This window comes from Calliphora vicina, chromosome 1 (genome assembly GCF_958450345.1).
Source record: "Calliphora vicina chromosome 1, idCalVici1.1, whole genome shotgun sequence".
Classification (NCBI taxonomy): Eukaryota; Metazoa; Arthropoda; class Insecta; order Diptera; family Calliphoridae; genus Calliphora; species Calliphora vicina.
In genome coordinates this window covers 15,518,659-15,546,521 of record NC_088780.1, presented here as the reverse complement: position 1 = coordinate 15,546,521, position 27,863 = coordinate 15,518,659, and the positions used below count along the sequence as shown (strand labels likewise).

At 31.6% G+C, this 27,863-nt stretch overlaps 2 protein-coding genes across 3 annotated transcripts; one reads left to right on the top strand and one right to left on the bottom strand.

The window, feature by feature from the left end:
• Positions 1-12: 12 nt before the first annotated feature.
• Positions 13-27,530, bottom strand: Hcs (holocarboxylase synthetase-like protein). 2 transcript variants are annotated; one of them, XM_065499129.1, is made up of 14 exons: positions 27,340-27,530; positions 26,991-27,267; positions 26,613-26,908; positions 23,843-23,999; positions 22,646-23,708; positions 22,150-22,348; positions 20,633-20,781; positions 19,409-19,568; positions 12,233-12,439; positions 11,982-12,164; positions 11,752-11,901; positions 10,662-10,805; positions 309-637; positions 13-252 (listed from the first exon to the last, which is right to left on the bottom strand). In XM_065499129.1, the coding sequence occupies exons 2-14, from the start codon at positions 27,130-27,132 to the stop codon at positions 75-77; spliced, it is 3,357 nt and encodes a 1,118-aa protein (XP_065355201.1). In that variant the 5' UTR covers positions 27,133-27,267; positions 27,340-27,530; the 3' UTR covers positions 13-74. The 2 variants fall into 2 exon arrangements, with proteins under 2 accessions (XP_065355201.1, XP_065355202.1); XM_065499130.1 differs by having other exon boundaries at positions 19,409-19,547.
• ksr (kinase suppressor of ras) lies at positions 1,150-7,868 on the top strand. The gene is made up of 2 exons (XM_065499128.1): positions 1,150-1,971; positions 3,897-7,868. The coding sequence occupies exon 2, from the start codon at positions 3,926-3,928 to the stop codon at positions 7,319-7,321; it is 3,396 nt and encodes a 1,131-aa protein (XP_065355200.1). The 5' UTR covers positions 1,150-1,971; positions 3,897-3,925; the 3' UTR covers positions 7,322-7,868.
• Positions 27,531-27,863: the final 333 nt, after the last annotated feature.

Sequence of the window (27,863 nt, the reverse complement as noted above, 5' to 3'; positions counted from 1 at the left end):
TTGATAAATAAGTATCACTTAAATGCATAAATATGTTAGAATTGGATTTTTAAATTAAAAAAAAATAAAATAACTTAATAGAATTTTGGTATAATTAAACCTTTTAACATATCAAAACTATTACCATCTGGTTGTACTACTTCAACGATACCATTTGTTAATTTGACTTTTAAATAGCCATATTCATCGATGCCAATAACTTTAGCCTCTTTTTTGGAACCATCTTGGTCACAAATTGAGATAGATTGATTGCTGCAATTTAAGAAGTATAAAGTTAAGTAATCTTAAGTATTTGTTATAATGCTTACCTATGCAACCATAAATCATAATATAGCTTATAAAAACTTTCAAAATCTCCGGTTTGTACTAATTCTACTAAACGTTCAATTTCATTAAACATTAACGCCAATATCATTTCATATTTAATTGAAGGTAATTTTTGTTGATTTGCACTATTGTAGTCACGTATCATATCATTGATGCATATCGTTGGCTTACGATTATCTAAATTAATGGCACATCCTATATTTACGATAGCATTTGTACCCATAAGTGTTGTCTTGACCACTAGACCTCCAATCTTGTTGATGCCATTAGCGTAGGCATCATTGGGCCATTTCAAACCGAGATTGAGGACCTAAAAAAGAATCAGTTATAAATAAATTTAGTAAGAATTTTAAGAATTTTTTTCCAAAAAATTTTGACCACAATGTGTTCAAAAATATTAACATTTATATCTGACGTAAAAGGTATTTTCAAAAGCTATCCAATCACGTTTATATTGACCAAATCGGATAAAAAAGAACAAAAATACAACATATCCAACGTTCGAACTTTTGATGCCCATATTTCGGCAAATATGGACAGGCAACACAAAAACAAACTATACTCAGTTTAGAATAAAACTATGTAACTCTGGTAAAAATTTGGTAACAATCCGGAGTGGCTCTCATAAACTAGAGTTTAACAATTTGTGTTGGCTTAACTCTAGTTTATCATTTGTTATTACATACATTGATTTCTTTGAGTGTAATTGCTTTTATTTACTTTTGCTTTTGTTTTAGTCCCCACCATGACATTTGACATATTAAATACAACTCTAAGCTGTCACCCTCTCAATTCGTTACATTTCGCAACAGCCCTGTATACTATTCGTTGCTCCAACATACACACACTCACACACACGAACGACTCGTTGCTTTGTGCAAATTGAGAAGAAAAATTTTACTTTTTTTGCTGTGAAATTATTTAAATAAAAGAAATTAAACAAATAACATAAATAAAAAATATGTAAATACACGAAAATGCTAAAGAAAACCAGTCAAAGAAATTACAAGCCAACGAGATAAATCAATATTAAATGAAACAAATAAAGAAAGTAAAAAATTTACACAAGATATCACAGCGAAAGTAGTCGCAAAGCAAAGAATAAAAGATTTTTTTCACATCAAGTCCCCTACAAGAAGAAAAAATTGATTCCAAATTCTTTTTTTTTTAGAGAAAAAATAAAATTTGCAGCTAAATTTGTTGTTGTTGTTGATGAAAACGAAAGAAAATTTTAATGAAAATTTAAAGCAATAAATGAAATAACGAAAAAAAGAAACTAATTTTATTAGACAAAATAAAAGTTTGTTTATAAAAATAAATATCAATTGTAAAAGAAACAAGAGAAATGAAGAAAATTTGTATAAATAATGTAATTACATTGTTAGTAGAGGAGCTATAGAAAAATAAATACTCCTCCACCACCCTATTAACTAATGCCCTGTGTTTCTGCCTGTGCTGCTGCTGCCGCTGTAGTATGTTGAATATATCATAAAAAAAACAAGTAAAAATAATAACAACAAGACTTCACACGGCTGAGCCAAAGTTTTGAACGAGTATAGAAAAAAAAAACAACAGAAATTTAAGAAATTGTCTGCGAAACCCAGAGATAAACAAATTTAAATGGAATTTATGATTTAAATAAAGGTAGTTATTAAAAAGTTATTATTTTCTATGATTTTAAAGTAAATTACTTATTTACAAAAATTATATTTTTTGCATTTGCCTTAACTTCTTCTTAAACATGGGGAAAAAATCGATACCAGACTTTAATATTGACTTTTTGCAAAGTTTTTTCTTTCTGTTTATTTTGCTCTAGTGTGTAAAGATTTTCCAAATTAATATTACTATTAGAATTATGAATTGTTAAATATAAATAGTTGCATTTATTCGTCATCATGATAAACTGAATATATAGCGGGTGAAACATTTGTTTCTTATCTAAAATAATAAACATAATACTTTGTGATACGTTTACACTTTGCCCACTACTAATACCTAATTTTTTATTATTATTCGTATTGAAAAATTACTGAAAATATGTAAATAAATGTGAATAACATTGAAATTTTCTAAACTTTTAAGGTTAACATCTTTAAAGAAAAGTAAATTAGTAAAAAAATAAGAGCTATTATTGGCTTTGCTAAAAATTGTAAATTTCCAAAAAAAAATTGTTATTGAAAAATTATTGGTTATTGCAACTGGTTCATTTATTCCAATAAAAATTCCTTCGACACTATTTATTATTGTTTCAGAAATATTTTGCTGATTACGATTGAAAGTGAAAATTTACTAAAATCTAACTCCAAAAATAACCAAATTTTATAAAAATCGAAAGTTTAATAAAAAAAAATCCAATAAATAAACTTAGATAATTTTCCATTTAAAACCTTATTAACCACAAAAAAAATTCAGAAACAGGAAAGGAAAACAATTTTCAAATTTTTTGAAAATTTAAAATTTTCAAATTTTTTCATCAACCAATTATAGGAAAACAATTTTAATTTTTTTTTTTTTGAAAATTTCTCTCAAATTTTTTGAAAATTATGTTCCTTTCGTGTTTCTGAATCAGGCCCAGTGGTTAAAGCAATTTAGAGTGAAAAAATTTTTTGGAGTAAATTTTATAATTTTTCAGTGAAAAAATTTAAATTTTTTTCCGTTCGTGAAAAAAATTCGGGTTAAAAAATAATTTTCCCGATTTTGGCCAAATGTCTGTCCGAATTTCTATGGCGTAATATATGTCTTGTTGTAAAGGTCTGTGAAATGTCTATCATTAGATAGTCGTTCCGAATTTGTATGGTGTTTTCTTTACCTCTTTGGAAAGGTCTTTGAAATGTCTAGGTAACAATTGTTTATTGTCTATGTTATTGAGTTAGTATAGGCACATTAAAAATAGGTATAAATAAATAGTTGGTCAATTCACAAGGTCTCTTATCATGTAAAATTTTCATAATGTCCTAATGTTTGTTTTTATTGCTTTTCAAGTAAAAAATGTCCCAAAATAATACTACTCTGCATGCTATGTTTATTGTGTTATCGTAACCAACCAGAAGAGACCTGCGCCGAATGCCTAAGAGTCGGTTAAGCCGAGCCTCAGAGTCGTGATATATTAGGACATTGAGACAATACGCCTGATAAGAGACCTTGTGAATTGACCAAGTATTTCATTTATTATAGGCTGCTAATATCATTGTATACAATCTTTGCAAAATATTAAAATCCATATTCTGCTTAAATTGTCCTATTATATTGGAAATGAAAAAAGAAATAAAAAAACCCTCATCTTCATCATGAATTTTAAATAAAAATATAATAAATAAATCGTTTTTTTTAACAGAAATCTTAACAATTTTATTTACCTTATAAAAACACTTTCATGATTCATTAACTAATAACAAAAGAAGCATAATGTGTAAAAAAAAATGCCACAAATTTATTCAATGGAAATTTAAAGCAACCAACAACTTTACTGGCATTACATCTTGAAAAGGCATTAATGGCAAAAATCATTTACAGAATAAACAATTAGTCTTACTAATGGCTAATTATTTTTTTATTCTTTTCCATTACAGTTCATTAAAAAAAAAAATCCTCCCCCAATATGAGCAGTGCTACGACAACTCCCACAAAAACAATGATGACACCTATACAGCAGCAACAGCATCCTAATATGCCGCCACAACATTCGGCCTCCACCCATTCAACACCCATACGTAGTCCACAACCCAGTCAGCACTCAGCCTCGACCTCATCCTTACCGGCCAATGATTTGGATGTCATACAAGACATGATCGATTGTTCGGCCAATCGTTTAGAGGGTTTGCGCACACAATGTGTGACAAGTACCACGCTGACGCAACGCGAAATACGCAGTTTGGAAACCAAGCTGTTGCGCATGTTCTCGGAACTATTACTAACCAAGGGTAAACTAAATGAACGTATACCGGCCAGTGGTTTGCCTCATACTTCGGGCAATGAACTGAGGCAATGGCTAAGGGTAGTGGGATTAAGTCAAGATTCTCTAAATGTCTGTCTGACCCGCCTGTCGACCTTGGAGCAGATCTTGGAATTGAGTGAGAAAGAATTGAAAGAACTCATACAAAATAATCCCACTTACAGGGAGGAAGAAGTTAGACGTCTGACCAAGGCCATGCAAAATTTACGTAAATGTAAAGATATTCTAACAAAACCCCATGATGTTTTGGCGCCAGCAGAGAGTGATAAAAACTCAGCCAGCATTACTTCAACAACTGGTAGTCAGTCATTAGTGGTTAACAAAGAATCTAAAGAGCAATTAATTGAACAATTGTTTTGGGATTCGTGGGATAGACATCATCGTGGCAGTGTGGGTAATATCGGAGTAACAGCTTCACCCAGATCTCATCGTAATTTAATGAAACAAGCTAAACCGCAACAACAACAACACTCCAATAGACAATCTCCCTCGAATGACAACCAAAGTTGTAAGTCATCCTCCACCACGGTGAATAATTCCGGTGAGGATAACTCGATATCCGCTTTGACATTGACTCTGACACCCTCACCGCCACACTCACCCTTCACGCCCACCTCAACATCCACCAGTTTCAGTAATATGGGCGGTGGTAGCTTGAATGGCACACCACAAAAGGGCAAAATCGCTGGTACCCCACCACCAATGAAAAAACATGCCACCGCTCTGCAAAATACACAACCTATAACACCTACCCACAGCAGCGGAGGTGGTTATCCACACCATCAGCAAGATCACATACCCATACCATTGTCAAAATCCAAATCAAATGAATCACATTCACAAGATTCACCCTCTTTAATGGCAAATAATGCTTATAAAACTTCCTCTGGTGGCGGTGGTGGTAGTATTTCCCGATCTCGGCTCAACACTGATCCTAGTCCCGATAGTCATTCGTCTGCCAGTTCGGATATTTTAATGGAAACTTCCAACAATAGCAGTAACAACAATAGTCTACAGGTGCCCCTGTCTCCCCTGACGCCCATAGTAAATCTGAGCATGAGCCATAATATAGCTCATCGCTTTACCACGCTAGTTAAAATGGCGACTTGTGATCTCTGTCAAAAGCCCATGTTTATTGGGCGCAAGTGCAAGGAATGTAAATATCGTTGTCACAAAGTCTGTGAGCCCGATGTACCCAATTCGTGCTGTTTACCACCAGAATTTATCGATGAATTCAAGCAGGCCATCAAAGATGCTGGCTATCATTCTCAAATGACACACACACCTCCCACACTGAACAATCAGTCACCTAATCAGGGCCATGGCACGCTGGGTAAGGGTCGTAAGGGCCTACCTACCAGCAGGCATCAGAAACATGGCTCGACCGCCAGCTCTAATATCGGAGTGCATGTCGATAGCAGTTCGCCCGGCTCTAGTTGCAACAGTTCTAGTCCTTCAAGTCCGGCCCTATTCAATTTGCAACATCATCATTCTTCTGGCGATATGCAGGGTGCCACTATTATGAGCTCGTCGGCCGGCGGTTCAAGCACCAGCTCCAACATGTTGTCCACCCCTTCGTCGCATAAGAATGCAAGTCAATTTAATTTTCCCGATGTCACCATTACCTCGAATTGCAACAATCCTTCAGGTGCTACCACAGAAACCATATTGTCGGCCCAAAATGCTAACAACACACCACCAAATCATGAGTTTTCTGAAGCCCATAAGTCGCGCAATAACAGTCATGAAGCTTTAATATCTTCTTCAAACAATGCAAATACTCATCATCATCAACATCATCAGCATCACCATCAAAATATCAACACTACCAATAATAGTATTAATGTTATTAACTCCAACAATTTCACCAACTCCACATCGTCTACCCTCACAAACCACTCAACAAATAGTATTGTAAATGCTGGGCCGGCCACGTTTTTCCAAAGGAAACTCAGTTCAGCCGGTGTTGATAAGAGGGACAATTTTGCCGAACTCTCCGATACTCATAAATCGAACGACAGTGACAAAACGGTGTCTCTTTCGGGCAGCACATCGGCCTCCACAGATTCGGATAGGACACCGGTGCGTTTGGACTCCACAGAAGACGGTGATTCTGGCAATTGGCCTAGACAGAATTCTTTGTCACTCAAAGAATGGGATATTCCTTATGGTGATTTGCAAATGTTGGAGAAGATAGGCCAAGGAAGATTTGGCACAGTACATCGAGCTCTGTGGCATGGCTCGGTGGCTGTTAAATTACTCAAAGAAGACTATCTGGACGATGAGCACATGTTGGAGGCCTTTAAGCTGGAGGTGGCCAACTTCAAGAAAACACGTCATGAGAATTTGGTTCTATTTATGGGTGCTTGCATGAATCCCCCCTATCTGGCCATAGTCACTTCCCTGTGCAAGGGCAACACCCTCTATACTCACATTCACAGCAGGCGTGAGAAATTCGTCATCAACAAGACTACATTAATAGCTCAACAGATTACTCAGGGCATGGGTTATTTGCATGCTCGCGGTATTATACACAAAGATTTGAGGACAAAGAATATATTCCTCGAGAATGGCAAAGTAATTATAACCGATTTTGGTTTATTTAGTTCCACGAAATTGCTCTACTGTGATAGAGGGTTGGGTGTACCCACTGGTTGGCTATGCTATCTGGCTCCCGAGTTAATGCGTTGCCTAATGCCACGCAAACCCTCCGAAGAGATACTACCATTTACGGCAGCCTCTGATGTGTATTCGTTTGGCACTGTCTGGTACGAACTGTTGTGTGGCGAGTTTCCCTTTAGAGCCCAGCCACCCGAATCGATAATTTGGCAAGTTGGTCGCGGCATGAAACAAACATTGGCCAATTTGCAGACCTCGCGAGATGTTAAAGACATATTAATGTTGTGCTGGCATTACACCGTCGAAGACAGACCCGATTTTCCCAAGTTGTTAACGTTATTCGAGAAATTGCCTAAGAAACGCTTGGCTCGATCGCCCTCACATCCCATACAGTTGTCAAGATCTGCTGAAGCTATATTTTAAACAACCGACATAATACATACATAAAAACAGAAACTTACAACCTAAGAATGTGAATTTTTTCCAAATTAATGTAAATAATACAATTAATAAAACACACAATATACAACAATACAATATACTACATACATATAGTAAAGAAGAACCCCAAACTCGTAACAAAAGGACTTTTTTCTTAACAAAAAGCATTCCTTTTTCAATTTCGATTTCGCAAAATATCCATATAAATTATTGTAGTTTTTTTTAGCCAGAAAAAAGAGAATGTTAGAACAAGTACATACACTGATTGTAAATATTGAGTTGAGAAACAAACAGACAAAAAAATTATGAATTATTAAACAAAAATATTTAAACAAAAAAATATATGCTTTAAGTAAAACACAAAAACATGTTTAAATTTAAGTTAAAAGACAAACAGAAAGGAAAAATTCTTTAAAGAAAATTCTAATTACATTTCAAATAATGTAAGCAAAACAAAAATTAACAAAATACATTAAAGTAAATAAAAATATAAAATATGACATTACAAAATAATAAAAAAAATAACAAATTCAAATGTATTACTATTTCAGCGAATAAGTCAATCTCTTTTTGTGCTCAATAAATATGCTGGTTGTCAACAATATTGGATATAGTTTATAAATTAACGCAAAAATTTAGGAAACTTCTGTGATCATTAAATGGTTTTCACATTTATAGATATGAATTGTCGAGTGAATGACTCTAAATTTGGAAACCTAGATGAAGTTTCGTTCATAGACTATATATTTTAAAAGAAAGGTATTTCAAAGTCCTCAAGGCTCCAAAGTGGGTTACATCGGGTTCCGATTCGAAATATTTAGATATATTTAGAATGCACTAGTTTACGAGTTATTCGCATTTGAAATTTAACAATTGTTTAAAAAAGCACAACTGAATCAAAAGTTATGTGCATTTAAAGTCAATCTAATTAAAAATAGGTTTATTTTTTGCCATTTTTTTCGTCATCAACTAGACTACATTAATAGCTCAACACATTACTCAGGGCATGGGTTATTTGCATTCACGCGGTTTTATACACAAAGATTTGAGGACAAAGAATATATTCCTCAAGAATAGCAAAGAAAAAAGTATGTGGTGTCTCTAAAGTCCCGGTCCACACTGTGAAACATTTGCTGCAAAACATTTGAGTTTGTTGATGAAAGGGGAAAGAGGAATGAAAAAGGGAACTTTGTTTAATGTACATGAAGTTTTTGTTGAGTATGTCATCCACATTTATTCGTTCGTATTCGTACTGTACAGAAATGTCAAGAACTGAAAAGCAAAAACTTCACTGTGTGGACACGAATGCAGTTTCAAAAGAGAATTTAAAAATGTTTTGCAGCAAATGTTTCACAGTGTGGACCGGGACAAACCAAACACTTGACAAAAATATACTTTTCCCACAAAAACTGTAAAAAATAAACGTTTTTTTTTAATTAATCACTTTTAATTTGCTTTTGTAATTACAAATAAATTCTCCTCATATGGAAATTTCAAGAGTCGCTGTTTAAACACCACCATTTTGGCGTTCAGACCCATTGCTTTGGTTTAAACAAATAAAGTCGCAATTTATACAGACGCAACAAAATGTCACACAATTGTGTCATCAATAGAGAGCAACATCCTCGAGAAAAAGCAAAACATTATAATTAACCCTACTGCTGCTAACAAGTATGAAACCTTGAAAGCAAAATTTTGAGAAACTTTTGAAAGAACTTGAATTATCGGACAGAAAACCATCAGATTTGTTAAGTCAAATGCGTTCCATAGCTAAGGGTAAAGTATCGGAAGATATTTTAAAACAACTTTAGATTCAGCGGTTACCATCACAAATGAATGCCAAACCATCGGACGTCGACAGATTTTCTATTGCAAGTGCTCGGAAATTGTTGCAAACGGCGGTTACTGAAGCCATTAATGGCTACAGATGCAACAGAGTCCTAAATGATTGTGAGAGACAATTACCAAGGCATACAAGAACTATATTAGCACAATTAAGAGCCGGTTGGTGCAGTTTCCTCAACTGCTACCGAGAACGTATCGTTCCTGGCACTTTAAACCGTTGCCCCGCCTGTCATCAAAGTCCTCACGATACAATGCACTTATTTAATTGTCCCACCAGGTCTAGAAATTTGAGCCCCATAGACCTGTGGTTAAGACCAACTGAGGTGGTGCAGTTTCTCCAGCTCCCACTACCACCTACTGACATCAACACAAATAATTAAAATATTTACTCTTATAATTTCAGGAAAGAACAATCGGTCACAGTCAAACTGTTACAACAACAAATGAATGCAATTTTATTCGTCAATGAAGATCGCTTAGAAAAACTGGAAACCATGGCATATAAAATTTGCAATTGCTCAGATACAGAACTCCACACGATTTCCTCGTCCTCAGAAAACCGTACGAGCAGGCTGGATAATATTGAATGTCAGCTGGAAAGTCTGTGCAACATAATGGAATCTTTCGGAAGATCGGGAAGTAAGAACAAGACAACCGGTAACCGTAGTTGTTCCAAGTCAGTTTTAAGCTAAGATAAAACATTCAACCTATCAAATCCGAAAAACTAATCGACGCTCCATCTTCGGTGACGGATGAGATCAGCAAAAAGCTATATCGCCTATTTATTCGAAATATTAAATCCAAATTCAGGTTTTTAGTCGATTCTGGAGCAGACATTTTAGTAATTCCATTATCATCATTACAACACAAGCAACAACATAGTTCACTCATTTTATATGCTGCAAATAAGTCGACAATTATTTTGGAACCAAAACCCAAACTATCGATTTGGGAGTAAAGCGGAATTCTACATGGGATTTTGTCATTGCCGATATAGATAAACCTATCATTGGATCAGATTTTTTGGTAATTATGGTCTACTCATCGACAATAGAAATAATCGCCTCATCAATCCCAAATCTAAATGTATTGTAGTTAATGATCAAAATAGCAAAAGTAATTTTTTGCTTCTACCTTGGTACTATTTTTGGGAATTGTGGAATTCTTTATACAAATCTAATGGGTCGATTATGACTGGCAACCGAACCGAACGTTGCATTAAATTTAATTTAAAAAATGTACAAAAATTTGTTTTCCATATTTTTGCAAAAAAAATATTCTATGCATTTTTAAATTATTAAACATTTTATACATTTCTGAAAAGAAGACATCATTTCCTAAAAAAACAGACAAGGTAGGTAAGAAACTGAAGTTTTAATTAAAAAAAATGTGTGTATACCCGAGATAACCCACTTTGGGGCATTGAGGCTCCCATCCCCTTTGGTTTTTAAAGTGTAAATTCAAAATATTAACTTACCTTATACAAAGGATGATTTTTTAATGAATTGACCATAGCTGCACCCACTATATGTTGTATTAAAGGTAAACGTTGACCCAGCGGAGTATCAAGTGTTATATGAAGTTGTATAGAAAACATAGCACAACCCAAAGGACTAAGCCACTAAAAAATAAAGTGAAAATATATAAAATATTAATAATAATGTTTAATATAAATTGCACAGATTATTACAGATATAAAACAAATGACAGTTGTCAAAAAAGTTTTCAATGGTTGTGATTTGCAGAGCGAGAGAAAAAATCTAACTTCAATAGGCAACTAGTGTGAAATATATTTGTCCCTCTTTTCAAACCACAACCATTTTGACATTTTCTTTTGTTATTTTCTACTGAAACCAGCTGATTCATATCTGTATAATTTGTGATAAGTTGTTTATAAAAAAAGAAAAGTAATAGAGCTATATTCGGCTGTGCCGAATCTTATACTATACCCTTCACCAAATTATACTTTAAAATCAATTTTTTTAGGTAAACAAAATGTATTTTTTTTTTTAATTGTTTTAAATTTTTTTTTTTTGAAAAATAGTTTTTTCCAATTTTTTTTAATTTTTTTTTTTTTTTGAAAAAAAATGTTTTGATGAAAAAAAAATTCGGGTTAAATAAATATTTTGGAAAAAGAATTTTCCAAATTTAATTTTTTTTAAATAAGTTTTTTTTAAATTATTTTTTCATTTAAAAAAAAAAAAATTGGAAAAAGAATTTATGACCAAAAAATTTTTTTGATGAAAAAAAAATAGGGTTAAACGAGGTTGTCCCGGTTTTTTCCCATTTGTGGGCCGATTTTGTCGATTTTAAATAGCAACCGAGCCGGAAGAATTCCCGATATATTGATGTATGAATTATGTATGTAAGTTATTTGGGAGGGGGGATATCTGCGGAAAGTTGATTTCAACATACGGACGGACATGGCTATATCGACTTCGCTATCTATAGCGATCCAGAATATATATACTTTGTGGGGTCGCAAATGAAAAATGTTGACAAACTTATATATACCCATGCCACTCATGGTGAAGGATATAAATACAATTAATAAAAACCATACAAACCTGATTGTTACTACGGCCCATGCCATCAGTTTGCTGGCGTGGTATAACCGCAATGCCATTCGTTAATTCCAAATTCGAAATAACATGCTGAGAACTATTCACAATGGGTGCATAGATAACTAAACGGCCCATATAAGAAGTTTTAAGATTCTTTAAAAACAAAAAATAAATACAAAATTATTTTAAATTCTAAATTAATTAAAAAAAAAAATAAAGTTTTTTACATTTACCTCAAAATAGTCTACTGTGGAAAAATCTTCGGGACAGGAATGTATTAAAATCGGAAGTATATTTGAATTGACTTTTGGCAGTTTATCATCAGGACCACAAAATTTCATTGCTAATTTGGGTGTTGTTAAAACATTATCACCATTAACACTGGACTTTAGTTTCTCCAATAACTCAAACTTGGCCTAAATAGTTATTAAAACATAAGCAGTTAATTATATGATAATTAAATAATTTTAAAAATATTAATTACCTCATGTCTGCCCAAAAAGTAGGCATTTTTGAAAACCAACTTGGGCTCTGAACCATTTGCAGTTGACTTATTACCTTGCACACTTAAGGTTAAGTGATTTTTCAATAAGTCGGCAAATATTTCATGACGTATTTTGTCGTTTTGTTTGAGTATGGAAAATTTAGATTCATCAGCTTCAAATTCACTGGGATTTATTTCCAAGTGGACCTTTAATAAATTTTATATTTGTTTAATATTATTTTAGAAATTTTAATAATAATACTAATAGATATTTCACAAATAAAGACAATCATTCAGTAATAAATAAAATAAAGTTATAGAAGATGACGTTATTGCGGATCGAATAAAGTACCAGAAATTCAAACGCTGTCAAACTTCATACAATAACAAACAAAAATTAAGAAAACATACTCTCTCTCTGCCATCTTGTAATACTTAAACATTTTGCTCCTGCCACTAGTATTTATTTTAAATTCTAAATGAAGTTTCTAAGAAGCAATGAGCAAATACAAATTTAAATAAGTTATTTGAAAAACTGGAGTTTTCTTTATTGATAATTTTTCTAGACACGTTGAAAATCATGGTAATTTTACAGCAGATGAATTGGCCAAAAGGAGTGCGATGATGGATGAGGAGGCGATCGATCCCTTTTCTGGTATTTTCCTTGCAAAATGTAAGATGGCTGAACAGCAAAGACTATATGAAACTGCACAGAACGGGAGGAACAATGAACCCAACTGTGTTATAGCGAGGTCGATTTGAACCGTATATGATGCCGGCAGGACGAATCTACTTAAGGAATTCCGTCGTGAACAAATAAGACTAATTGTTTCCTTTATTACAGGACACTGTATAGTTGGGACACATGCTAGAAGACCGGGTCTATCGTACAACGATTACTGTAGAAGCTGTCAAAAGGAAGAACAGGAGGAGACTGTGTCCCACCTATTCATATAATACTGGGCTCTGATAAACTTGAGGGGACGTATCCTTGCAATCCCATTCCTATCTTGTTTAGATGAGCTATCAAAAATGAACCTAAGACGAATCAACTTTATCAGAAGTTCATGGTTAGTTAACCTTGAAGACAACGGGCATATTATAAATACCCTGCTGTTAACTTTATGGGTATCACAATGGGATTAGTTTTGAATGGACTAAGTAAGCTGCTTGACGAATGGCTGCTCATGGAACCTAATCTATAATCAAAGGATCGAATGAATTAATTCTTAATTTCATTTTCATTCGAAATCAAAATAAATTTGATCTCTTAACCTTTCTTTATTACTTGGCAATAAAGGTAGTTTTCTGCCTTCAGAATTTCGTAACTACCCAGGCAGAATTTTCGACTTTTCCCCCAAATATCGTGTAGCACAGTATTTGTGGGAGAGTAGTTAATGTATAGTAGTTGTGCAGACAAAAAATAAAGTAATGGGAAGGCCTGAGTATGAATATATCGAGATGTGTAGGAGTTGAATTCTAAACATATACATGTTTTACCAATGAGTGAAGCACGACAAGTTAGTGAAGCGGAGTACCAGAAAGGACAGGAGAAGATGGCATCAACAACTTGGAAGTGTTGCTTTAAATTCCTCTGAGGGCAGAATCGAAATTTTTTGGAAATAAATCTGGCATTTCTATGCGGCTAGTCTGATCAGAATAGAATTTGTCGTGTGCGTAGCCAAGAAGAACTCGAGTTTAAGTTATTTAAATGGGACTACAAATCCTCCAGGGGCGGCGCTATGGGGGCCCAAAGTAGGGTCCCTTCGACGTGTAAATGTTTTAAAGATTTTTATATTTTTGGAAAGCGTTCGGCTATACCTTGAAAAACCATGATTGCGTGTGTTATTTATCTCTTATAATTTCCAAGATATAGACATTTCAAAATTTAAATTTTAAAATTTTGCAATAACTCGGTCCGCTTTTTTAAAAATATAACCCGTACTTTTGGACCGATGGAGTCGAATTTTTTGTAAGTTAAACAGCTAAATTACCAATAATATACAAGAGATTTCAGAGCAATATCAATTATGAATCCAAAAATAAATGTTTTTCAATTTAAAATAGTAAATTTTTCCTGATTTTTTGGTGAAAATGTGACATAACTCTTTTTTTTATTAAAAAAAAACTTTTTTTAAGAACATATAACAATTTTATGTTTTTCTGTAAGTATCTTTACGGAGAACATTTTGGCCTTACACCCTTCGGAAATTGACCTATTTTTTTTTATCAAAATTTCAACATTGGGCCACATGTTCTAAAATCCCAAAGCTGGGATCAGAAAACGGAAAGCAGCTTTGGAAACCTTGATATGTTCCCTATTTATCCCCAAAGCATGAAAATGTGGATCTTATGGGCAAACTTGTAAAAAATACCATTTTCGCTCCAAATTTTTAGGAATTGCGGGATTCCCTTTGACCTTTTGACAAGTTTTTTTACAATCGGAACTTAGGAATTACTGACAACCCATATCGATAACATTTGGATCACTTGTAAACTACTGTACACACATCTTAATGAAGGTCTCATAGTCAATATCCCTAAAAAAAAGTCAACTTCGCCCACACAGCCTGTGCATAATAAACGAGCAGTCCGCTTAATAAAAGTCTCACCTATACATGATTTTATAAAGATGTTATTCGCTGAGTTGTCCACGAAAACGCACTGGGCAATAGTTTCAGTGTTACAAGTATGTGGTTGGTTGCTTTGTTTAAGGATTAACATAAAGAAGATGAGACGGTTATGCGAAATAAAGAATGTTTATCTGAAAGAAGTTAATACATTCCGCTACCTTCGCAACCTCTTAACAAAAACTGAAGGCATTTGATATCTTACGACCTTTATGGAAGTCTACTGTTATGTCGAGGCGAACAAAGATCAGCATTTTCAATTACTTCGTTGGACATCACGTGATATTAACGTGATCCAGATATTCACCAACCGTCGTCTGCGACGGAATTCCTAATCTTAAATTGTTCTAGATTGATCACACGATCACATGGAAGGCTTTGTTACAGGTGGTTCCTCCTTAAAGGATAAACAAGGACATTTAAATGTTGAAGTTGTGATGAAGACTTAAGGCTGTGTTGTTAGGAGATTGGATCCTCAACAGTTTGTAAACAAACTAAAACTACACAAAACAAACGAGCAGCAGGATTCATCCAAAAGCAGCGAAATTGGATCTATACGAATAGAGGCTGAGAGACCTTGAAAGAAGATTTTGTAAGTCTCTAATGCTGCTTGAACGCTATAAAAGAGAATCATTTTTGCACCGACTCATTAATTGCGATGAAAAGTGGATCCATTATGATAAGCTGAAGTATAAAAGATCGTATGTGAACACCGGCCAACCAGCCGAATCGACACCAAAGCCAAATATCGATGGCAATGCTCTGTTTTGGGCCAAAAATATATTTTTTATATAAAAACTCAAAATATCTAAAATCGATAATAACTTGAGCAATAAGTGTTTAATCAAGAAAAAGGGCTCGATCTGTGATCACTCATATTTCTGGCCCAAAATCGATTTTTTATATAAAAACTCATAATATCTGAAATCGTTAATAACTTCGCCAATAAGCGTTTAATCAAGAAAAGCAACTCGATCAGTGATCACTCATATTTCTGACCAAAAATTGATTTTTTATGTAAAAACTCAAAATATCTAAATTCGCTAATAACTTGGGCAATAAGTGTTTAATCAAGAAAAAGGGCTCGATCTGTGATCACTCATATTTCTGGCCCAAAATCGATTTTTTATATAAAAACTCAAAATATCTAAATTCGCTAATAACTTGAGCAATAAGTGTTTAATCAAGAAAAAGGGCTCGATCTGTGATCACTCATATTTCTGGCCCAAAATCGATTTTTTATATAAAAACTCATAATATCTGAAATCGTTAATAACTTCGCCAATAAGCGTTTAATCAAGAAAAGCAACTCGATCAGTGATCACTCATATTTCAGAACAAAAATCGATTTTTTATATAAAAACTCAAAATATCAAAGTTCGCTAATAACTTGGCCAATAAGCGTTTAATCAAGAAAAGGAGCTCGATCTGTGATCACTCATATTTCTGAACAAAAATCGATTTTTTATATAAAAATTTAATATATCTCAATTCGCTAATAACTTGGCCAATAAGCGTTTAATCAAGAAAAGCAGCTCCATCTGTGATCACTCATATTTCTGAACAAAAATCGATTTTTTATATAAAAACTCAAAATCAAGAAAAAGTGCTCGATCTGTGATCTCCCATATTTCTGACCAAAATTCGATAACTTATATATTTACATGTATGCTGTTGTTGCTTGGACAGGCCAACGTCTGTCGGGTCAGCTAGTTAAAAATAAAATATTTTTTTTATATTTTTTAAACGCTATAGTTTTTGGGCCCCAATTCACGTCAACGGACTTCTTGTTCGTATAATAAAAAATTGAAACAAATTTAAAAAAAAAACAAGTAAGAGAGCTATATTCGGCTGTGCCGAATCTTATATACCCTTCACCAAATTATACTTCAAAATAAAAATTTTAAATATTTTTAAGTAAACAAATTTCATTTTTAATTTTTTGGAAAAAAAATATTTTCGAATTGTTTTTTAAAAACCTTTTTTTAAATTAAATTTTTTTTTTAAATTTTAAAAATTGTTTTTTTTGTTTTGTCAATTTTTTTTTTTAATATTTACAGAAAAAAATTTTTGGTGAAAAAAAAATTCGGGTTAAAAAATATTTTTTTCCGACTTTGACCCATTGTAGGTCCAACTGACTATGGTCTTATATACGTCGTTGCAAAGGTCTTTGAAATGTCTATCATTAGATACCCTTTATTAATGACATAGTAGTTCAGTTATAGGTCAAACATTTTTTCTTATACCGATTTACTCGATTTTCTCGACAGAGCCGGAAGAATTCCGGAGATATTGATGTATGAATCGTGTATGTAAGTTATTTGGGGGCTTCAGAAAGTTGATATCAACAGACAGAGAGACGGACAGACAGACGGACATGGCTTAATCGACTCCGCTATCTATAAGGATCCAGAATATATATGTATACTTTATAGGGTCGGAAAATTATATTGTGGAAATTACAAACGGAATAACAAACTTATATATACCCTTCTCACGAATACGAAAATACTTTTTTTTATATTTTTTAAACGCGATAGTTTTTGGGCCCTAATTCACGTCAACGGACTTCATGTTCATAGAAATCTCTACTGACGTGCTAAGATATAATACAAAATTTACTGAAATAGTTGAATTAGTTTGTTTAGAGCCATGGTAGGCGTTCATATTGTTCAGGTTACGATGATTTTCGTCAAACAACCCGAATGTGAACAAAAGAGCGTAATAGAGCGTAAAAATACACACATTCATTCAGTTTCTTGATGTTGTTGTGGATATTTTATTTGTTACCCAAAAGAGCACACAAATTAAATACCTCTTTTTGCCTACCAATTCACAGTGGTCGGTGCTGTATGGAGTCGGCGGCCAAAAATACTTCCAGTGTAGGTATCAACTTGTAATTTCGGTCACGGCTTTATAAATATGTCAGAACTATTTAATGATAAAATGGGAGTGGTTGATGACTCATACCCTACCCCTACCATACCTTAGCATCCAAATTCACCCCAACGCGCAGTGCTAGGTTATGACATTCTAGTTAATCAAAATTCCATATCTCGGTAATAAATAATAGTACATTTATAATTTTTGGTACAATATATAATAAGGATATTACAAACATTTTTTTCAAAAATGGGCGCAATTGGACAACTGCCACACCCACTCCCCATATAAGTGAAACTATAAACTTTTTAAAATTGATAACAAATTAAAAATCAATAAGAAATCTTACTAAAAAAATTGGAAACTAAATCTAGGCGTGGTCCACTCGCTCATGTGAGTTTAATAAAATCGACTCCTTTTAGGCAAGCCAATCAGAATATTTGCCAAAATTTTTAAATTTTTTTGCAATTATAATTTAAGCGTGTTTCTAAATGACTTTCTTTAAATGTGTAGCCCTCATTTTTATATAGTTTTTCACGAAATCCTTCACTTTTCGAGCTTTTTCAGCATTCTAAGCACCAAATATCAAAAATATGTGAGCGCGAAAGTTTGCAATTATAAGATGTGACTATTGCAAATACAATTTATAATAAGGACCAAATTCATAAAGTATAAATATTAAAAGTCCGTGGAAAAGAAAAAAACAAACACAATTCTTTACATGCATAACAATAACAAAGCAACGCGAACATAAACTAACAAAACACCTCACAAAAATTCAAAGTTGGACATCAAAAACAACGAGGCCGCTTTGGTGTATGGGAGATAAGTCAAAGAGATGCAGCTGAAATTTGCAATTTTAGAATCTTGGAATATTAATTAATAAACCAGAAAAAATCCCATTGGAGACATCAGGGGGAAACACAACTAAAACTCTAGTTGAAATTGAAATATATGGACGAACGAACACTAAAAATTACACTGGGCAAATATTAATTTTATAAAAAATACACAAGAAGCTAAACACATTGTAATTATATTAAAATTAAGTTAATACCTTCCAATTCAATATTCATTTTGATTTTTTTCAAAAAAACATTTTTTATATGGTTTTAATTAATTTAAAGTTGCGCTTAATTTTCCACTTTTTCACTCTGCAAAAACCAACTGTCAACATGCTCTCACTTTTGAAACTATTCTTGAAGAGTATAGTTGGAATAAAACAAAAACAACTATAAATATTAAAACCTTGTTTTTATAAGAAATAGTGATGACACATTTGGTGACAAACTTTTCGCTTTGTTTTTTTATTTTTGGCCTATGGGATCGACCAGTGTGCAATGGTTTAGAGTTTTACTATTATTTTTGAAATGTTAATTCTTTTAAATCAGTTTAAAATCGAACGCATATCGGTTATAAATCAGGGTAACAATTGCTATTATACAATAAATATAAAATTCAGGGTCAAATTGAAGCTAGGCTACATTTTTGGTCTATTTATAATATAGATTTCCAAAAATATAACCCAATATTCAAAACACAGATTACAAATTGTTAAATCTACTAGAAAATAAGCGCGATAAACATAAATTATAAATATTAAATATTTAATACATTTACAGGATTAATACATATTAACTAACAATTGATGATTAAAACTTACTTGTGAAAAGACAGCTTTGCCACCACTCTTTGTGTTATTGGCTAGCAATAGACTAGGGGTATTCCAGGTTTCTTCGGTGCCCAAAACTTTAACATCTAGCTGGTGCATATCACCTTTCAAATCCTTGAGTTCAATGGACCTTGGTGGACACACTAGAGCTCTAAGCGTCGTGTATGTTTTGTATTTTTTTTTTTTTTTTAAACATATATAGTTTGGAAAGGAACCACATATACGAAAAACATTTCGCACATACATACACGCACGCATTGTATTCAAAATTTGTTTTATGTTTTTAAATTTTTAGTTTTTTTTTACACACATTTAGAGAAAAACACAACAGCCAGCGAGCAATTAACGTATGGTAGTAGTTTTTTTTTTTTTTTAAAAAAATAAATAAAAGAATATATGAAGGAAGGAAAAAAATATATATGGCAAATATGTATCGAAACAAATTACTCAAAAAAATACAATATATTTATCACAGATTATTACAGATATGCATCGAATGACAGTTGTCAAAAATGTTTTCAATGGTTGTGATTTGCAGAGCGAGAGAAAAAATACAATTTTCAATAGACAACGACAGTGAAATACATATATTTGTGCCTCTTTTCAAACCACAACCATTTTAACATTTTCTTTTGGTTTTTTTTCTATTAAAACCCGATGATTCATATCTGTATAATTTGTAATATGTATGTTTAATCTCAATATCAAAATACATATAAATGTAGTTTCAAAATAATGAAATTAACTAGTTTATAATAAATATTAAAGCTTAATTAATTTAATATAAATAAAATCAAATATACTATAGAAAAAAAACAAGCTTAAAAGTGTCTGGCCTTAAACAAATTAATTAAAAATTAAATAAAGTTAATATTAAAAACAAAATATAGTAAATTGAATTCAAATTGCAAACCATTCATGCTGTGGTGCATGTAGTGGAGAAATAATTTCGTATATGCTTTTGCCATTTGTTAAAGAATTTATTTTGATTAGTTTAGAAATTCGTTTTTTTTTTTAGTTTCAGGATATCAAAAACTAATTAAACATTTAAATTAAATTTAAAATTTTGTTTTACACACAATTTGTTATTTACATACAAACCAATTTGTTAGTAACTTTTTTTTGGGATTTTTGTTTTTTGATTTTAGTATAAAACTACGATTTCAATGGGTAAAATCTAATAATGAAAACATTAATTGAAATAATTTTACTTACGGTTTACGACTGTTGGTATATGCGGAATCATCACTGTCCGTGGAAAAGTTTTTCTTAACCGGAGAGGGTTGATAACAGAATATGTGATGCATCATTTTGACTTTTTGCCATTTGTCATAAGAAAATTGTACCAATTCATGTTCACGCACCTTAAAATAATATGTATGGGCAAATTATTTAAATTTTAAACTGTAGAAAATTTTGGAAATATTTTGAATATGGTTAGGGAAAATGTGCATACTTTTAGGATTTGTTGCAAAATAATTTTAAATTTTATCGCCAAATAAGCCAAGGCCTAAAAGTACCAAACAATTGGATATTGTGTGTGTTTATCTACGCATTAACAATTGTTTTAAATAATTACACATTGCTAACAAATTTAAGTGTTATACTCTTTGCCATGCGTGAGTTTCTCAGTAGTTCTAGGGGATTGTCCCGAACTAGTGATTTTACCTATTATTTAGGGTGACAATTAGTTACATAACTAGCTACGTGACTAGTTATGTGCATGCCCTAAGTAGGGGGTCAATTGACCCTTTTGGAATACAATGAGGCTGTCTAATAGCTGGTCGAAAGTAGTAACGGTTGCATAGAGTCAGTTACCTTACTAACTATTTAATCAGCAACATAACTAGTTACATTAAAGCAGTGATGTTCACCCCATACAACAATTGTTTGTCTCTTCGATTCCCTTTTAAACTTGCTCGTCTGTTCAATTTTATATGTCAAAACCTAATAGACGCCATAGTGAAAATGATAAAACAAAAGATAATTGAATTGAGACTTGCCAGTACAAGCAAGTGCCTCTCTCTCCTATAAACTCAGTCTTGCGGCAAGAAAACTTGCCCTGTGTAAAAGCAGACGTGTTGGGCTAAGGGTAGAACTAGAGGATCAATTGAGAGCTAAATATATTAAAAATATTTACTCTAAATTTGATGACAGAAACAACAAAATGCATTGACAGCTGACTTAGGTTTTTTGTCTCTCAGTAATACTTCTGTCTATGGCATTGGGCACAGATTATTACAGATATGAAACAAATGACAGTTGTCAAACAATTAATATCGAATCGCATGGTTGTTGTTTGAAAAGTGGGACAAATATGTATATTTCACAATCGTTGGCTATTGAAAATTATATTTTTTTCTCTCGCTCTGCAAACCACAACCATTGGAAACTTTTTTGACAACTGTAATTTGTAGCATATCCATAATTATCTGTGGTAATAACTTTTCCATTTATGCAATCTATTTTAAATGATAAATGACAAAAATTATAAAAAATAAGTGAACCCCTTATCTTTAGAAACTAATAATATTAGAACGAATTGTTTTTGTTGTGAACTTTTCCAATACGCAAAATGATATAATAGTTATTCATACACCCCCACCAGCATTAAATAATGACATTAAAATAAAAGCCTACAAGTATGCAAATTTTTTTTTAAAACCAATTTTGAAATGTAACCAAAAATGACTAATAAGAAACGGAATAAAATTATATCCATACAAACTTACCTCTGCAGTACGATATGTGGGCAATATAAAGTGTAAGATATCAGAACACAATGATAAAACTTTGCCACCCCTTAGAAAATAATCGACAAACAGCTCGCCAATTGTATTGGGAACTGTGCCGCACACGACCAATAATGCGGTGGTATTGAGCCAATGCTTTTGTTCAACTTGTTGTGCAGTTAAAGGATAAATGGTATAACTATAAGAAATCAAGGATATATATTTTGTTTTTTTATTATTATTCATTCAAGTAAGGTTTAAAAACAAGTTCAATAAAATCATATAACTCAATGAGGTGAAAAAAAGAAGAGAAAGAGAGGATCCCATTGCCATTTAAAAGTAAAACGAATTATAAATAAATAAAAATATACATTTCCATACATAAGAATAATTTTATTACTTATTTTTTCTTTGGGAGGGGGTCATAATAATAAGGTCATCATCAATTATGAGCAGTGATTTAATGTACTTAGGCTATTTTATTGATTAAACTTACGTGTTATCAGCTAAGATTTCTTTTAAAGTGCTTACAGCACTTTCTTTGGCCGTTGAAGTTTCAGCATAAACTAATACATTTAGAGGTTTGCATTCGGTTAGACTATCTTTGTGACGTATTAAACTAGGACGTTTGGCATTATCTTTGACAGCAGAAGGGGTGCTGCTTGAAGCAGAAGCAGCTGCTGCTGTTAAATCAGACTTGGCTGTTATATTAGTAGATGTTGAAGCTAATACAGGGACTGTGGTGCTTATAATGTTAGACTTTTGCTCGGTTTTTAAGGTTTCTGGAGAGGTGGAAGATGTTATTAAAGCTTCGTTAGCTTGGGAAGCATTTGATTTTATTTCAGTTTTGTCAGTGTCTTGGGAATTGGGCGATTTTAATTTAGATTTTTCTGCTAATTTGGCAGCAGCAATTTTTTCCAGTTCACTAGTTTCAGCTGCAGTTGCCGATGTTGAGGGTGTATCAGCTAATTTTGCCGTCTTAAAACGTCCGCTGTCAATGACACCAGGTTTTTTAATTTCTGTGGGTTTGGCTCTTGATTTACTAGGACTTTGATGGGATTTGGGAGAAGCACTATTTGCATTGTCCGTAGCCGAGGTAGTTGCTGTTGTATCAGCAGTTTTAGCTGGCATGGCCAATTTTTCAGTTTTTATAAATTTATCCGTATCTTTGGATAGTTTGGACTTTTCTGGACTTGACTTAGAGGACAATTCTTTGGTTATATGTTCCAAATTATCGATTTTCTTAGCATCTACTTGTAGTTTCTTTGGTGATGATTCTGTTTTCTTGGGAGATTCTTTTGATTTCTTACTTTCAGCTGCTGAGGCGGCACGTTTCTCTTGTGGTATTAAATCGGGCTTTATAACACCCGTCTTGCCTTCAGTTTTATGCTTATTATAAACATATTCAGTAGCTTGATTTGCCAAAACACTTACAGCTCTTAGATCTTCTAAATGTTTAGACCAATCCTCCAATTTCAAACGCTCATTACTACGTACGGGCTTGCGTAAATGACTGGATAACTTTTCATAGGGTTGAGGAGCACCATCATTTTTTACAGCTGTGGGCAAGTGGTAAATAAAAAAAAATATAGTAGAATAATTACTTAGGGTTTGTTGTGTATGTTGTTCTTAAATTTATGTATATACAACTTAAGTGGAACTAAAGAGTGAAGTTGTATTTTGTGTTGCTTACACTCAATCCTTAATAAGGGTAGCTGATCATTGATAAGAAAATGATTTTGTAAAAAGGTGTCTATTAATAATTTTGTAAAGTGCTCAATATCGGTTTCAATAAGCACCGCTAGGTGGGAATCTATTTTCCAGGCAAGCAGCTTACCATAATTTTCAATCTGAAAAATAGAAAAAAAAATAAAAAAAAAAAAAATAAATTTAAAAAAAAACAGAATAATTTTAAACATAGCTGTAACTTGTGAATAAAATACAAAATATAAATATTTTTTATATTATTTTAGTTTTTGTTTCCAATTATAAATAATTATTTTTCAAATTATTTATTAGTTAAATAAAGTATTTGTCTAATTTATTAATAATATTTACAGTTAAATTTATGCATATTTATATCTTTTAAAACCAAATAAATTATAAATATAATCATTTTATATTAGTTTAATTAAATTATATTGATATTTTTTTTAGAAAATAGTAAAATTTTATATATTCAAATAAAACAAAGTTGAATAAAATTTAAATTTATTTCATTTAGATACAAAAAAATCAACTAATTTCTTTGGAATATTTATTCAAACAAAACACAAAAAACTAAAATTATTCAAACAAAAAATGATTGAATAGAAATAATTCTAATAAAACTTTAGAAATATTTTTATTTCTCACAAATTTGAAACAAATAAATTTATTTTTCCAAAAATTACTGAATAGAAATAATTCTAATAAATGTTAAAGAATATTTTTATTTCACAATAATACTGATGTAAAATGTCTTCTGATTGCATTCTGAGTTGAAAAAGTTATTTTCAAAACGAATTACAAACTTTTTTCAGACCCTAATTCTCTGATATCTAATATTCTATTTTTAAAAACTACTACTTAATCATTGATTATCACTAGAATATGAACACAGATTTATGGTTTCAATTGGAGGTTTATTATTAATTTATATTGTGAAGTACAAAATTCATGAATTATTTTTGAAAACTGTTTTTAAAGTAACTAGTTGTTCAAAATGATCGTCTGACATGGCATTCCTCCTAGGGCTATTTATCGTTGAATAATTTTTGAGCATTGTTTTTGTTTTTTCATAGAAAACGAAGGATCTTTTTCATAATCAACGGATGAAACATCTTCATCGTCCGAGCTCATTTTCACACACAAAATTTTTTTTTTATAAAACTGTTCAAAAATTTGTTGTTAAAATATTTGACTTTATTTTCACAAATAAAATTATTCAAAGAAAATTTCTATGAATAAAAGTATTCTAAATTTTTTTGTTGAATATTTAAATATTTTTCTTTTTTTTTGGAGAAATAAAATTATTCAAAGAAAATTGCTTTGAATAAAATCTATCGACAAATTTTCGAATAAATATAATAATATTTCATTTATAACTAGTTGAATAAACTAAATTAATATTTAATTTTTACTATAAAAATATAATTTGAAAATAATTACATGTTTTCATATTGATTAAAATATTTTAAAATCTATTCATTATATGTTGAATAAAATACAACTTATTGTTACTAAAATACAAATAATATTAGTATAATTTTATGAATGTTTATTCAAAACTTTTCAGTATAATATATTTAATATCGTATTCTATTTAAATCAAATAATATTTATTGCTTTATATTCTGAATAGATATATATTAATTAGTATCCTATTTTGAATCATATAGAATGATTTCAATATAAATTTATTTTTTCAAATATAACTAAAATTCAAAAATAATTAAGTTTTTGGAAATATTTTGAATAAAAATATTCACAATTTACAGCTATGATTTTAAACAAGTAAGAGGAAGAGGATGTGCCGAATCTGTACCCTTCACCACAATACTTTAAGATAAAAATATTAAAAATAAATTTTAGTAAAAAAAAAATTTGAAAAAAATTGTGAAAAATCAAGGGTATACCTGATGGATAGATACATCAATATATCCGCTATAGTCCAACTTAGATCGAGGAAATAAGCCCGCAAAAAATAACTAAAAATTTTCTTTGCACCAAAAATAATTGTTTCACATTATTTTTTAACCAAATTTATTTTTTACCAAAAATTTTCTTTTTCAATTTTTTTTTTCATCAAAAATATTTTTACACCAAAAAATTATTTTCAGCATTTATTTAATGTATGCTTTGGTAAAGGGTTTTTAAGATTCGACATAGCCAAATATAACACTCATATTCTTTTAATTTTGTTGATATATTCGAAAAAGTATTGCTGACAAATCTGTCTATAAAATTTTATTTCACAACTCAGCCATTTATGGACTGATATTGCCAAATTTCAGCAGGAACCATATCCGGTATGCTAATATGGGAATCTTTGCAAAATTCAGTTTTCATCAAATAATATTTTGGCAACTTACGTTAATACAGTATTTTTTAAAGAAAATAAGATTTGATATTTATTTAAAGAAATAAGACCAGTAATCTTAACATAATTCTGTAATACAAAGCCTAATGGCCAAAATCGTAACATTACCCAGTAAATATAAAGACAGACACTTTAAAAGCAAATCCAAAATAATTAATAACAATATTTCTACCACAAGATACATACATACATATGTATGATGGCATTAAGGCTATTTGTATATTTTATTATTTTGGCACAGAAAATTCATTTTACTAGTAGTATGTCATTTACTCCATTAACTTTTGTCCTCATTTCTAAACAATTCATTCGACCTCATTTCAATACCCACAGTTAACAGTTTGATCAATAAATCACATAACCATTTACAACATATACTTACCCTAACAATATCCTGCTGTTGAACATTATCATATGAAGGCTGGATTTCTGTTTCGATCAGCAAACGTATAAGACCATTTTTGTCTAAGCTTAAGCTGCGCAATAAAGACTCCGAAGGCTCGTTAAATGCAAATGGTTGCAGGCCAGGTGCCTCGGGAAATGAAATCCAGGGAGTTGTTAACAAAGTCTGTAGAGGCATAACACAACAACCTCTGTTATTGCCATGTAGCCATAAAATTTCTGAAACCTTGGCCACTTGACGATTTGCACACAACTCTGAAGTAGCCATCGAGGCATCTAAAGTAATAAAATAAAACATCAGCATGACTTTCAAGATTATATTTCATTACATCAACAACTCATTAAAAAAAACACTTACCAAATCCATCATCGGAAGTCGTGGGTAATGCGTAAAACGCTATACTAGCTTGGGAAGCCAATTGTTCTGTAATCTTCTGACATATTTTACTAATACGCCAAGATTGTAAAAATGTAGCGCTCACGTAATACAATGTTAACATGATGATTATGATTCCGTCACTTAAAGCAGTCTTATTTGATTAAGAAGATTATGGAGAAGAAGAAGGGGGTTGCTTTGAAGCGGATATCTATGCAATAGGAAGATTTTCTTCTTTTTTTTTAAGGGAATATCACGACTTTACATTTGTTGAGCATAGAATAAGGAAAAAATTAATTGCAATTCCTTAAGAATTGGTTAAATAACTTACCCGTTTTCTAGTTGGTAAATCCAATGTATTACGCTTTTACCACCATACGCAACTGCAGTTTTCTAGCCTTTACAAAAATTTTCACAATTTTTCCCAATTTCAAGCTTTTTTTATTATGTTTTCATAATTGCTTTTACATTTTAGATTCATAACAAATAAGTTTTTTTTATCTTTTTTATCGAAAGGAATTGACGTCTTCTTTATGGGGTGATTTTCTTAGTATTTTTTCTATGGATATGGCAATATTATTTACAGCTAAGTGGCATCTTTCTGTTAGTGTTTCCGCTCTTGTAAGGGGGATTTTTTGAATGAAAGTGGGTGTTATGATATATTGATATGCATATTTATAATTTTGGGGAATTTGGGTATTTTTTTTGGAAAAACAACGTAAATTAACTCAAATCAAATCAGTATGAAAGAATAAATATACATATTCACTAATATTTCAATAAAGAAAGTATTTTCTTAATGAAACACAGATAGTCCTGAGGTGTTTTAGAGTTTATTTGCATTTACATGGATTC